Source organism: Poromitra crassiceps (assembly GCF_964638095.1).
Source record: "Poromitra crassiceps genome assembly, chromosome: 6".
Taxonomy (NCBI): domain Eukaryota; kingdom Metazoa; phylum Chordata; class Actinopteri; order Beryciformes; family Melamphaidae; genus Poromitra; species Poromitra crassiceps.
Genome location: NC_139627.1, coordinates 8,130,338 through 8,146,335, shown reverse-complemented (window position 1 = coordinate 8,146,335; position 15,998 = coordinate 8,130,338). Strand labels below are relative to the sequence as shown.

Genomic DNA, 15,998 nt, shown 5'->3' with positions numbered 1-15,998 from the left:
CTTAACGCCATAACAAGCCAAACGTATATTGCCAGCTCGAAGTGACACATTATGGGCCGATGTTGTAGCCTATATTCACGCCAAGAAATGTGCTTAAAAATAAATAGGCCCTATACGCAAGAAAATCCGCATTCTACTGGCTACAACGTCCAGAATCGCCTTTGATCAGTCGCCCCGATGTCCTTTCATCATCATGCCCTTTGGCTGTGCGCCACTGACTGATCACATCCCGTCTGTAATCCCGCATCGTTTGCGAGTCTGCAGACCTGCGTCTCATTTCGTGATCTGGCCAGTTTATTTGGGCTGGTTTACAGTCAGCCAGCCAGTCAGTCAGTCAGTCAGTCAGTCAGTCAGCCAGTCGGTCAGTCAGTCAATCAGTCAGTCAGTCAGAGCAGTCAGTCAGCCAGTCAGTCAGGCGCTCCATGTGGTCGTGAAGCAGGCCTTCAGTGTGAGGTGCAGCCTGTCTTCTGAGCAGGGTCAGCTGGGTGCATGTGTCGGTGGTCTTGTGATAAGATGGCAAGTTAACCCATTGATACCTGATGCAGCATTTGTGTGTGTGTATCCCTTTAAGACCGCAAACCGCGTTAACGCGGTTTGCGGTCTTAAAGGGATACGCACACAAATGAGGGATATATGCAAATGCTGCATCAGGTATCAATGGGTTAAAACTCACTTATAATGTGACGCTTCACGTTTCCCACGGAATCAAACCAACGTCTGTGTTGTAGTAGGTCTGTAATAGCTGCCTATTTTCTGTTATTCTCCATATACTCCAGATTTGAGTTATTCTGAATCTGATTATTGAACAGAATAACCCAAATCTGTAAATTAAAATCACAGCCTATGTATTGTTGGTAGCCTAATGAACGTGCGTAAAGATTAGCTGGTCAGGTTGATTCTCTGTTGTAAAGCTATTGATTCGGTTTCACGTTTTACGCACACAAACCCACAGACGGGCTATATCATAGCTCATGAATTTAGACTGAATGTGTGCGTTTGTGTGGCGTGTATTGAGTTTCCCTGTGTGATGTGGCAGCTAGTGTCTATGGTTGTAACTAAGCCCATCTGACTGAAATGTGATGATGGAGAGATGACTATCAGTATCTTCCATGCACCTACATCACTATGCAAGCCGCTGCAAACAGCCCGACATGACAAATATCCCTGCATGTCCTGCCAGTATTAGGTTGCATAATGCTATTGGTAAAAGAAAAAACACAACACAGACTCCCAGTGTCAAGTGGGTAGTATTTTCCAGAATAAAGCCTATATAGCCTATAATGTAAACATGTACGTGCACTGTGTGACTGAGGTGAAGCTAGGATGGGGGAGGCAGGGAGGAAGGGTGACACCGTGGGTCTTCTCTGCAGCACTAGCTGTATAGCAGTCAGGCTGAGTGGGGGATGGGCAGCCAGTTAGTGCTTCTCCCCGGCCGTCAGGACCGTGTGAGCATCAGTCCCACAGTAGACTCAGTTCTAGAAGGAAAATAAGGCAGAGAAATGAGGATCACATCAGGCAGCAGCATTGAGCTCGCGAGGGAAGACCGTGATTCCTTTTGTAAAGCGCCACCTAGGGGTTCAAAAGAGCTGACTCTGCATTTGGCATGTCTGAAGAAGAGGTGGCCAGTTATGTTACAGCTCACAACCACCATCTTCAGTGAAACCACACATTCATCTGTTCCCTGGGCTGCAACTGATGATTATTTTCATGATCATTATCTGTCGATTATTTCCTCGACTAATCGGTTAGTCGTTTGGTCTATAAAATGTCACAAAATGGTGAAAAATGTCGATCACTTTTCCCCCAAAGCCCTAAGATAACGTCCTCAAACGTCTTCTTTTGTCCTGACCAACAATCCACAACCCAAAGAGAATCAGTTGGCGGTCATGAAGACTAAAGAAACCGCAAAATCTTCACATTTAAGAACGAGAAAATTGTAGGTTTTCCCCTGTAAAAATTAGTGTAAACGATAAATCTATCATAAAACATCGTTGGCGATTAATTTTCTGTCGATTGACTAATTAGATTAATAGACTAATTAGTGCAGCTCTAATCTGTTCGTTTGTTCATTTATTCATTGTCTTTCCCCACTAGGTTTTACACACACGCACACACACACACACACACACACACACACACGCGCGCCCACACACACACACACACACACACACACACACACACACACACACACACACATACACACACACACACGCGCCCACACGCACGCACACACACACACACACACACACACACACACACACACACACTGTCATAATGAATAAGCATTTCTCATCATTCTCTACTTACATAACAGGTATATAAGTATAACAGGTATATAACATAACAGGTATATAAGTAATATATATATAATATATAAGTAATATATAATATATAAGTAATATATAAGTGATGGTCCGTTAAGAAGACAAAATAAGCCCAGTTTGAATTTAGAGCATGGCTGCATTTCACCATCCTCTAACCCCTCCAATAGTGCATGATGTCCTTTGCTGTCCCAAAGCTCCAACACTAGAGTGAAATGAGTCAAAGTCTCGCTCCAGCTGAAACCTCTTGTTAGAAACATCTATACAGATGACGTTTATGATTCACATTAGATGTGTCAGATCAAGGCCCAGTATGGGATGTAGCCCCGCATTCATGTCAGTGATTACATGTGAAATACAAAACATAAAGCAGAAAGATGTCTTGGACCAAAATGCCTCGTCACAAGAAATGATATGATGACACATCTGTGAGGCTGGAGAGAGAGAGAGAGAGGGGGAGGGAGAGGGGGAGGGAGAGAGAGAGAGAGAGAGGGGGAGGGAGAGAGGAGAGGAAGAGAGAGAGAGGGGGAGAGAGAGAGAGGAGGAGGCAATAGGCGAGTAAGGACATTGCCAGAGCTTCAGTCAAATGGGCGTAACAGATAGAGTGAGAGAGGTGTGCCCTGTGACATAAATCAAGAGACAGAAGGGCAGATGAAGACAATGAAAAGAGCAAGAAAGAAAAGATAGGAGAGAAGGGCTGGATAAAAAAAAAAAAAATGATCGATACAAATCGATATTCATTTGAAGGAACCGATATCGACTCATGAATCTCAATATCAATCTTTTAATATAATGCCTTTTCCCATGCAGGCTTGATGCATGGTTTGGTTCTTAGCGCAACGAGAGCTCGTAAACAGCTGTAAACATTCATATTTTTAATAATGTACCAGAGGGTTCGGTGTGCAATTACAGCATTCGTTATTTGAGAATCTCTTTCATATCCAAACAAAATTGGTATTGTAACTGAAATATTGAATATCAGTTATCGAATCGGAAAACGAATCCAATCGGGACCTTGTGTATCGGAATCATATTGAATCGGTAAATCAGTGGCGATACCCACCCCTCGATACCCACCCCTCAACACCCACCCCTCGGAGAAAAGTCAGAGACAGAGACAGAGAGGGGGGGCACGCTCATTGTCAAAATCAGTTCTTGCTTCCATGGTTTTGACAGCTGAAGGATTCTGAACCTGGTTTTGTTCTCTTTCAGATGTGTCTTCAAACTGGTTCATGAGTTCCCTTCTGACGCAGCTTTGCATCAGTGAAACCATTTGACCTTTAATGACACAACAGACAGTTTTGATGCTCAGCAATTTGTGATACAGGCGTGTCAGGTTAATATTCACCCAGACCAATTTATTGAATGCTAATCAAGTATTTGACTTATCTAATGGGGGATTTTGCTGCTTTTACAGACCTAAACATTACTCTATTCTTTTCTGTAAATTAGTCCTTTGAGAATATTCGTGGAAATTAATGGATGCCAAAATCCTGCATGAGAATCCTACATGCAGTCAGTTAATTGCCTGCTCTGTGTTGGGGGAGGGGCTTATAGTATTTAGCTAGCTCACACCCCCGTGTGAGGGGTCCCTCTGTCTTCACCCATACAGTACATGTGAGACCAGGACTGCTGGCCTGTACACATAGGACCCAAGTTCTTCATGGCTTAACTTTAGCTTTAGCCTATGTTTAGGATTTCAGTTTAGTTCTGTTCTTTTCTTCGTCATTTTTGTACTTCTTTTGACTCATTAGCCTTATTTTGTTTAAAGCCTTTTGAATATTCTTGATCTCTTCTGTAACAACCCAAGACAAAAAAAAAGCCTGGTTCTTCCATAAATAGTCAAGTAAAGTTTTATTTTTATTTTATTAAAATCTTGTAGAGCCCGAATTCACAAGCATGTCTGGGTGGTGAACCTGAAGTCTGTCTCTGCCTCTTCACCATGTTTGCTGGGATGTCTTAGAAACATATTTTGCCTACGTTTTCTTTCAAACTTACGTTGATATTGTACAGTATCCCTGGTTTGCACTTTGCAGGCATGTACAATGGCAACGTTTTATTCTGGCGAAAAATAGAGAAAGACAGAAACAGAGACAACAGAGAGACAACAGAGACAACAGAGAGACAACAGAGAGACAACAGATAGACAACAGAGAGACAACAGATAGACAACAGAGACAACAGATAGACAACAGAGAGACAACAGAGAGACAACAGAGACAACAGATAGACAACAGAGACAACAGATAGACAACAGAGAGACAACAGATAGACAACAGATAGACAACAGATAGACAACAGATAGACAACAGATAGACAACAGAGAGACAACAGAGAGACAACAGAGAGACAACAGATAGACAACAGAGACAACAGATAGACAACAGAGAGACAACAGAGAGACAACAGAGAGACAACAGATAGACAACAGAGACAACAGATAGACAACAGATAGACAACAGAGACAACAGATAGACAACAGAGAGACAACAGATAGACAACAGAGACAACAGAGAGACAACAGATAGACAACAGATAGACAACAGAGAGACAACAGATAGACAACAGAGAGACAACAGAGAGACAACAGATAGACAACAGATAGACAACAGATAGACAACAGAGAGACAACAGATAGACAACAGAGACAACAGATAGACAACAGAGAGACAACAGAGATACAACAGAGACAACAGAGAGACAACAGAGACAACAGATAGACAACAGAGACAACAGAGAGACAACAGATAGACAACAGATAGACAACAGAGAGACAACAGATAGACAACAGAGAGACAACAGAGAGACAACAGATAGACAACAGAGACAACAGAGAGACAACAGAGAGACAACAGATAGACAACAGAGAGACAACAGAGAGACAACAGATAGACAACAGAGAGACAACAGAGAGACAACAGAGAGACAACAGAGAGACAACAGATAGACAACAGAGAGACAACAGAGAGACAACAGAGACAACAGATAGACAACAGAGAGACAACAGATAGACAACAGAGACAACAGATAGACAACAGAGAGACAACAGAGATACAACAGAGACAACAGAGAGACAACAGATAGACAACAGAGAGACAACAGAGAGACAACAGATAGACAACAGAGAGACAACAGAGACAACAGATAGACAACAGAGACAACAGAGAGACAACAGATAGACAACAGATAGACAACAGAGAGACAACAGATAGACAACAGAGAGACAACAGAGAGACAACAGATAGACAAGAGAGACAACAGAGAGACAACAGAGAGACAACAGATAGACAACAGAGAGACAACAGAGAGACAACAGATAGACAACAGAGAGACAACAGAGAGACAACAGAGAGACAACAGATAGACAACAGAGAGACAACAGATAGACAACAGATAGAGGGTGTGGGTGGAAGTGTTACTGTCAAAACACATCCTCCCACATCCACTAACAGCACCCCCTCTAATGCAGTCCCACCTCACACACACACACACACACACACACACACACACACACACACACACACACACACACACACACACACACACACACACACACACACACACACACACACACACACACACACACACACACAGCCTTTCCACTTAGCTTCCACTGACCTTGGAAGCGCTGTTCAACCAGAGCATCACAGACTCGTCTGGGCTCGTTGTCTGACGCAGTGCCTGCTGCCCCTTCAGCCTCTGTAAACACACACGGTCACACACACACGTCACGCACACACACACACACACACACACACACACGTCACGCACGCACACACACACACACACACACACACACACACACACACACACACACACACACACACACGTCACGCACGCGCACACACACACACACACACACACACACGTCACACACATACACACACACACACACGTCATGCACGCGCACACACACACACACACACACACACACACACACGTCACGCACACACACACACACACACACACACACACACGTCACGCACGCACACACACACACACACACACACACGTCACGCACGCGCACACACACACACACACACACACACACACACACGTCACGCACACACACACACACACACACACACACACACACGTCACGCGCGCACACACACACACACACACACACGTCACGCACGCGCACACACACACACACACACACACACACACACACACACACACACACACACACACATATGCACGCACGTCCACAACACACAAATGAATCCCAGCTGTAATGTCACGTGACCATGTCCATGTTACCTAATGGGTGGACTAAAATAGACGTCTCCAATGCAAGGTTACACCGGCTGGAATGACTGGCTGATCTGAATGAAGAGTGCTGTGTCAGAGAGTCTCTCTATCTGTTCTGACAGCTTGATCTCACCACAGATATCTTCATGACCACGTGTCCCTCCAGCCTCTCGCTGTATGATATCACCCATTTACTTTCTCCTTATCTGTCCCCTCCGCCTCTTCCTTCCAGCAAAACACCGCTCTTCCATCTAGCTCAAAGCAAAGAAAATGGCAGTGCATTGTTTGTTTGGAGAGTAGGAAGTGAAATGCGTGTGCATTTTCTTTTCAAAATCACCTGTCAAATCCCACTTTAAGCCCTGTGCGCGCACATATTTCTGATGAGTAAGGGGGAGGGCAATCTGGCTTTTAGGTATTTTGCAGATTTCTTTTTATTATTACTTAATGGATTATTAATTTGCCATATGCCCGATGTTCACATGCTCTGTTAATAATAATGTTAATAAAAATATATAGGGAAATACATCATCTTAGTTGCGTGTGCTGATCAGAGTTGTGATTAAAGGGTTCGGTGGGATTTCAAAGTGGGCCGTGGCATTCTTAAGTTTGGGAACCCGTGCTTTAATATGATATCAATATCTTGGTTCTGGCTTTAAAAATGAGCCCGCTAACAGCAGTAATGTTGGCCACGGAAGACCAGAGAACACTTTTCTGGGGTTGCAAGGCAATGTTTAGGGGGTGCAGCTGCCAACCCAGTAGGATGAACCCCGGTGCACGGTGGGAGTTGTAGTTCGGTGTGTGTCTGTCAGATGACCTCAGGAGAGGAGTGATGCTGCTGTGAAGCTGAGAGTGAGAGTGAGAGAAATGGGTCATGTAGTCATAAGCCAAGTCCCTCCGGGGGCAAAAGCACGAGGAGGCGGCGCAGGGAGAGACTGTCCGCATCCAAGGTTGCATGGCTGCTACTGGAGTGTATACACTGCATATACACGCTGTGTAGAATACAGCATGTATAGCATACAGCATGTATAGCATACAGCATGTATAGCATACAGCATGTATACACTGCATACACACGCTGTATAGCATACAGCATGTATAGCATACAGCATGTATACACTGCATACACACGCTGTATAGCATACAGCATGTATAGCATACAGCATGTATACACTGCATACACACGCTGTATGCTATACATGCTGTATGCTATACAGCTAATGCTATCGTACTGCCATCAATTGCTGCGTTGCGAACACAAATGCTTACCGATCACGTTCAGCCCCCCTATGGCCAAATAATCATACTTTTTATTACCAGCCACGACAGCAGGGTTGATATTGTTTGTGTGTGTGTGTGTGTGTGTGTGTGTGTGTGTGTGTGTGTGTGTGTGTGTGTGTGTGTGTTTGTCACTCTGCCTGTTTAGTTGACACAGCTGTTGCAGTGTGTTTATTCAAGCCCCTCCCCCTCTCTCTCTCTGGCTGGTTTGTTTTGTTGTGTCAGTCAGGAAGTCAAGACAGAAGCATCCCGAGTGACAGACTGCATCTATTACTAACACCTCCATCTTTATTCTCAATCTTTAATCAACACTTTATAACCTAGCTTCTGTCCTGTAAGCTATTATACTAGCTTCTGTCCTGTAAGCTATTATACTAGCTTCTGTCCTGTAAGCTATTATACTAGCTTCTGTCCTGTAAGCTATTATACTAGCTTCTGTCCTGTAAGCTATTATACTAGCTTCTGTCCTGTAAGCTATTATACTAGCTTCTGTCCTGTAAGCTATTATACTAGCTTCTGTCCTGTAAGCTATTATACTAGCTTCTGTCCTGTAAGCTATTATACTAGCTTCTGTCCTGTAAGCTATTATACTAGCTTCTGTCCTGTAAGCTATTATACTAGCTTCTGTCCTGTAAGCTATTATACTAGCTTCTGTCCTGTAAGCTATTATACTAGCTTCTGTCCTGTAAGCTATTATACTAGCTTCTGTCCTGTAAGTTATTATACTAGCTTCTGTCCTGTAAGCTATTATACTAGCTTCTGTCCTGTAAGCTATTATACTAGCTTCTGTCCTGTAAGCTATTATACTAGCCTCTGTCCTGTAAGCTATTATACTAGCAAACACCGATATTGCGATATTTGGAGGTCGAATTTTGCAGCATTTCCACTCAGGTCTTTTATGCGCAAAAAAATTAAAATTTGCATAAAAACAATCAGATGGAAACGCAACTACAGTCTCTGTAAAACATGGTGTATCCTGCGTTGTATTGACAGTCCGCACAGCTTAACCATGTTAAGGTCTTGCTCAGGGGCGGAGATGAGATTCGATCCCACGATCGCGCTAACCGATACCCCAAGGTTAACAACCAAACCCCTGGTTTATAGATTTCCAAGAGCATCTTTGCTGGATATTTTCCATTCTTGCAACGTTCATCTGACCTCCTTCAGGAAAACGTTGCAGCAGAGAACAAAAGGAAACGCATGAGCTGGCGGGAGAATAAAGGGGAAATGAGTGACGGATATCTTCTCCGGTGCTCCGTCTGTTTAGCTAGCTCTCTCATCCTGTGTCCTGCTGCTGCTGCTGGATGAAAAACACCAGAAAGTCACGACTTCAGAAACCCAGCTTTGTTTTTAGAATGAGAACCATGGAGCTTGGAATTCTACAGGAGCACCAGGATCACAAAACCTGCTCAACACATGGACAGCCATGTATTTCATCACCTGGAAAATATTGCTGGATGTCGTCTTGTGCACAAAACGAGCATCAGATAAACCCAACCCAAACCCCTGTTCTTTATTCAATGGCCGACCTTTTTCACACAAGTACTTTTTAATCTGTCATAATCATGGACTGTATCTGTCATAATCCATGTGTATCTCTGCGGCCTCAGGTTTGATCCCGGCTTAGTGGCTCATGTACACAGACAGTGGTAAGCCTACAGTGTAACCCACTAAGCATGATGTTAAACACTCATTCACCATAAATGGATTGATTTCTCCTAATGCCACGGCCAGATGGCCGGCACACTGATCAGGCCAATATCAGCATCGTGGCACAAACATGGCCGTCACACCCTGACTCACACTGGATGGGATCATCTCTTCAGACCACAGGCACAAACATGGCCGTCACACCCTGACTCACACTGGATGGGTCAGGCACAAACATGGCCGTCACACCTTAGCCCTGTTCAAAACCCCTCCCTATTCTGGCTCCAAATTAACCAAGATGGCGACGGTGAAAATGCTAACCTGGAGGCTTCAAAATGCGAGCCCAAAAACCAATGGGTGACTTTTTTAATGTGATCCTTATTCAACCGTGGAAAGTATTTATTTAACTGGTTCACAAATGAGGTCGTTAAACTTCTTGCAGGCTGCATTTGACGTGTTTTATTGACCTGCATTTTAGCATTTTTCACTACTGTATCAGATGATCATTACTAGATCTCCTTTCTAGCCTACCGTGCATCGTCTTCCCCTCCTCCTCCTTCTCTTCCTCCTCCTCCTCCTCCTCCTCCTCCTCCTCCTCCTCCTCCTCCTCCTCCTCCTCCTCCTCCTCCTCCTCCTCGCTCATTTCTGCCAGAGCAGAAGTAGCGGCTCCAGTCACCGCATTACAGTCACTGCATTACAGTCACTGCATTACACTGATTACAGTCACGGGCGCGACTGTCCGGTCCAACGTTGTGCCGTTTTCGAAGCACAATATTGTCCCTTGTTGGTTTCCTTGCGGGGGGTTGCCAATATCTATTTGTGACACATCATCACATAACAAAACTCAGCTGTAAATGTAGTTTGCTAAAGATAAATGGAGCGCATACCGTAATGTAAGACAGAGCCATATGTGAACACTGGGCAAAGAAAAATGTGCCTGTGTCTGTGTGCGTGCATGTGTGTGTGCGTGCGTGCATGCGTGTGTGTGTGTGTGTGTTTAAAAAAAAAAATTGACACACATGCTACACACACTAGGAGCTTAGCTCACCATAGGGGAATAGATGCACCTGGACCTGCTGATACACAGTGTGTGTGTGTGTGTGTGTGTGTGTGCGCGTGTGTGTGTGTGTATGTGTGCGTGCGCGTATGTGTGTGCGTGCGTGTGTGTGTGTGTGTGCACATGCGTGCGTGCGTGTGAGAGTGAGAATGAGACATTAATGTTCTATTTATGGATGCACGGTGATATCAGCACATCATCGCTATCGGCCGATAAAGGCTTTCAAATGAAATATCGCCATCGGCCCGAAAACAAACATTTCTGCCCAAATGACAGGCTGATAAAAATGATGCTTAAATGATGCTAACCCTGACCCAGGGTAACCCTGACCCAGGGTTACCCTGACCCCATCAACATCATCCAAGCCTGTTTAAGTAGGATGAATCTTACAGATTTGTTTGAAAGAAAATATTTTACATAATCTAGTTGAAGTCGTCTTCTTATTTTACCCAGTGAATGTGTACATTTTGAAAAGCTTTGTATTTATGTTTACATATGCCAGTGGTCCATCATGGTAAGAGGAGGTATAATAATGTTACTTTCATTACAGGAGAGACTTGATGTTCTCTGAAATTAGGTGGGGGGGGAATTGTGCATATATCATATATATCCGTATCGGCATCGGCAAAATGGAAAATATCTGCATATCGGATATCGGCAAAAAATTCAGTATCATGCATCCCTAATTCTATTCTATTCTATTTGATCCTATCCTATCCATGCACTTGTTCGTGCTGGTTTCTAAACTATGGGAGGAGGAAGGTGTTGAGGAGTGTTAAAGGAGAATTTCGTTTTTTTTTTACCTGGAGCCCTCTCCTCACATTAATTCTGATCTGACGACTCACCCAGTGTTCTCCGGTGTGATTCTGAGCCTCCTAGGCGTTGTTTTGAGCTAAATAGTGTCCAAGCCAGTCCTTGAATGGCGCTGCATCGGGGCCAGATGGCAGCGTGCTGTTACTCCATGTAAATAGACAGTTTTCTTCCCGTTTTCTACCCATATCGTCATTATCTGATCCCTAAAGAAACATCAGACTGCTAATCACCACCGGGCTGTTTCCAGTAGTGTTTACCAGGGATCTCATATCCTCATCCGGGGTCTGTGTCACCAACTCTCGTCAAGTCACGCGAGACTTTCCTGCCGGCTGGCCTGTGTACGGAAGCCCAGCTCCTGCGCTCATATCTCTCGCGCGGCTGTCCTGTCTACAAGCAGAAGACTAGCTCACCGGAAGATACATATCAAGATCATATAATGACGATATGGGTAGAAAACGAGAAGAAAAATGTCTATTTACATGGAGGAACAGCACGCTGCCATGTGGCCCCGACGGAGCGCCTTTCTAGGACTGGTTTGGACACTATTGATCTCAAAACAACGCCTAGGAGGCACAAAATCGCTGCGGAGAACACTGGGTGAATCGTCAGATAATAATTAATGTGTGAGGAGAGGGCTCCAGGTAAAAAAAAAAAACGAAATTCTCCTTTAAAGAGTTTGTTCAACAGACATTCTGTATCACTCACATTTCTGAAAGCTTGTTTTCTTCTGTTTGACAGAGATTATGAATGATGTCATCAAGAAGGTTAAGAAGAAGGGAGAATGGAAGGTAAGAGTCAGCTGCTCCACAGTCACAAACACTTTGGATTAAACAAATAAAACTGTCTAATTGACAGCTGGCAGTTCTCTGTCCTGGTGCTCAGGTCTTCTACTCTACCTGGTAGTTGATTACCTGGAAGATTCACCTGGGCTCAGTGAGACCAGATGTAGAAAACCAGCAGGTCTCCTGAGGACCAAATATAGACCCTTTTCACAGCAGCCATTTTGATGTCTCAAAGCAGGGCAAACATGTGTAACCAATTAACACTGATGATAGTTCCAGTCTATTTAGGTGTTCCAGTGCCAGAGCCCTCATTCATGTTATTTGTTACATCTGTGTTTACACTGTTTTGACACTCAAAATGGCTGCTGTGAAAAGGGCCTATCCCCCTTATTTTTGAATGCCCCACTGTAAAAAATAATTGTGCGTACAAGGTCCGGTTTAACGTGACACATTGTTGCAGCTTGCCATTTCCTAATGTATTCTACTTCTACAAAATAAAACAACCCGTAATATCTTAATTTTATGTAGAATGCAGAGGACATGTAACTGTTTAGTTAAACTTGCATTCCAGGAATATTGTGCTCTTAAGATGACGTTAGTGGCTCGAGTCTGTTTCATCCTGAAACCCACATAGTTTGCGCCAGGCGTAACCTATGTGCGATTTGAAATAACGCATCCGAGATAGAAAACGTTCTGAATATAGCCACGTTATAAACAACAAACTAACGCTGGTGATCCGTATGGAAACAGTGTTACTCGAAATGGTTAATATTAGCCACAGCAGGCTAATATACCCATGAATGCACTGTGCTCTTAAAGGGATATTTATCGACGAGATGTTTGCCAAGCTGGACCTGATTAGTGATTTGCTCCGTTCGCCCAGACGGGTGTCAAGCTGTCAGCAACAAGGCTGGGAGGATCACACCGGAAGAAGCACCCATCAGGCAGATCAGGCAAAAATGGCCGCCAAAAATAAGGTGGATTGAGTACGGCTGAGTAGCGTCTTATATACTACATTAAGCAAGCGATCATTCACAAACCTGTTGGCCTCATTTTCTGCTAAATGTTCATCTTTGGTCAATATTTGAATTTGAGCCAATAGAGACATTATGAAGGACGACCCACTGGGCTTTAGCTCAACAAGGTGTCATCCCTCTATCCACCTTATTTCTAGCTGCCATGATGCCTGATGGCTGCTTCTTCCGTTTGAACATGACAAAAAAAACGTCTATGAGGATTCTACAGCAGAGCCATTCTGCTCTACAGCCGTGTCGTTCGGGGGCTGGGATAACGTAATGCATTGTGGGTAGTCGGCTACTGTGGCTAACGCCAGGTGCGGACTGCATAATCGGGCACGTCGGGCAAATGCCCGGTGGCCTGGCCTGGCCTGAAAAAAAAAAAAAAAAAAATTGGTGCCCGCCGTCAGGCCACTCACTGAACAGCAGGCCAGATGCCGCCTACTGGTTTACTAGTGGTTTTATTACTTTATTCAGGGTTAAAGTGGGTGCATCTCATTGTAAAATTGGACTCGGCCCAAATTGGGCTTCAAACGGCCCAAATTGGGCTTCAAGCGGCCCAAATCTGGCTTCAAACGGCCCAAATTGGGCTTCAAACGGCCCAAATCTGGCTTCAAACGCCCCAAATTGGGCTTCAAACGGCCCAAATCTGGCTTCAAATGGCCCAAATTGGGCTTCAAATGGCCCAAATTGGGCTTCAAACAGCCCAAATTTTTCCGGCACGCACGTCGGCCCATATCGGCCTGGCCTGCTTGGTATCTAATGCCCGACCTGAATTATGATCCCAGTCCGCCCCTGCCTAACGCTAGCGGCTGGCGTAATAGTTACTTTACATGGCAGTAAAACGCCACTGAATGACCAAATTGATTTAACTTTTAACCATTTCGAGTAACACTGTTTCCATACGGACCCCCAGCGTGGGGTTAGTTGTTTATACCGTGACTATATTTATAACTTTTATAACGGACTCCAGCTTCCGGTTTATAATTCGGGTCTGCAGCCGAGTATAACAAAGGAAATGGCAAGCTGCAACAATAAGTCACGTTAAACCGGACCTTGTTCCCACAATTGTTTTTTTTTGCAGTGGGGCATTCAAAAATAAGGTGGATACATTATTTATGGTTACTGTTCGGTTCAAGTATACATACTACTGCATGCGCAGGGACGCGTCATCAGTGATGTTAACTGGGGTCGTGGAAGGTTTCGGGTCTGTCAACATCATACACCCTCGCCCAGTAGACCCAGCCGAGGCCGATTAAGACCCCGACCCACGTCCCAGAAGCAGCCGCTCACGGATCAGCCTTCCTACTCTGTCTGCAACGTTGCCCGCGGAAGGGTTGATCACGCCCAATCCGCTGCAATAGAGTTTAGTGCTACACCGCAGTATTGAGAGACCTTCGGTGCATGGAGGTCTAAGGCCCTGTGGGGTGATTCCAGGCCGGGCACCTCCTTCGTCTCACCAGAACCTCCTGTGGCAAAAGGCAATCCTACCATGCCGTACCATCATGCCGTACCATGGGCAGGGAGGATGCCTCAAGGAGGCCTGTGCGCTGCACGTCATACACCTGCGACGAGCACCTCGCTCTAGCCTGAAGGACCCCAGGCCGCGCCGATGTTTATCCGTAGCGTTTGTGGATTTCTCCCTCACGAGAGAGCCAGGCTGGGGTGCTAAAACCCATCCCGTACCGGATGCCGTCTCTCCGACCGTCAACTGTCACCATGGTTACACATTTATAGCTTTAATTGGAAAGCAGAAGACACAATTCAATCTATATCTAATCTATATCTGGTGTCTGCGTCTACACTGCTGTATCCCACTTCTATCTTTTAGAGTGAGCATGTGAGCAACTAACCTGACGCTGCCAGATGGACGGGTTAGCTTCACATTACGTTTCACTAAACCAGTCCATCTGGCAATGCAGTAATCCAACCCGCTGACGGAGGCGGGCACTTTTTCCAAGCTACTTGGCAGGTGATTGGATGACCCATCTGTCTATCACCGCTGGTGCGTGTTAACTTCAACCAATCAGATCGCCATGCCTCTGACGTCACGTTTGCGACCGGAGGAAGGTGCCTGTGCCTGTAAGAGTGATTGAGTCCTCACCGTCCTCATCGTCGTAAAGTCGCCTTCGAAGCAAGTCGTTTTTTAGAATTTAATACATAGAATTGGGAACGTTACATTCAATTTCATTCAGACTGCCTGTCACCTCCGCGGCGGCAGCCATGTTGACGAGTGAAAAGAACTACAAAGACCATGTGCGTCACACAGAAAGCCCGCCTAAGGCTGCCGCTGATTCGTCGAGCCGGCCATGGTTCGGGTTTCTAAGCCAATCATCTTAACTGCCTGTGCATGACAAGATGGATTACGTCGAGCGAATCTCTTTTGATCTCGCGAGGTTATCCATCTTGCAAGCAAGGTTAGTGAGCAACAGCCAGATGTGTTATTCTAATGTTTTAAAGCAGCTATCCTACATCAGGACTGCAGCATTTCCAAACAATGAAGATTTGATCCCAAATGAATTATTCATGGTTGCAGCCAGGCATGAACATAAAACTCACTATTGACAATTACTGCTGAAGGTATCAGCAAGCCAAAGACATTTTTTCCTCAAAATTATATGAATTCATATAATATCGAAGGAAAAATAAGTTCTCAAAACGCATGTATAGTTTATTTGTTTTTGTTTTGATTAAACTCATTCTCTTAGAGCAGGGGTGTCAAACATGTGGCCCGGGGGCCAGATCCGGCCCAAAGGATGACTTTGCAAAGCATGAAAATTGCACTGAGAAGTCCTTCAATCCACTGTGATGCACTTGTGAAGGCTAAGAG

The 15,998-nt window shown here is 44.8% G+C and overlaps 1 protein-coding gene across 1 annotated transcript in view; it reads left to right on the top strand.

Annotated features, from left to right (window-relative positions):
• stxbp1a (syntaxin binding protein 1a) overlaps positions 1-15,998 on the top strand; it is a gene marked incomplete at its 3' end in the record, with an annotated part of 62,556 nt that overhangs the window by 838 nt on the left and 45,720 nt on the right. The window contains exon 2 of the mRNA XM_083638445.1: positions 12,109-12,158. Coding sequence (XP_083494571.1) covers positions 12,109-12,158 — 50 coding nt within the window. The remainder of the gene's footprint in view (positions 1-12,108; positions 12,159-15,998) is intronic.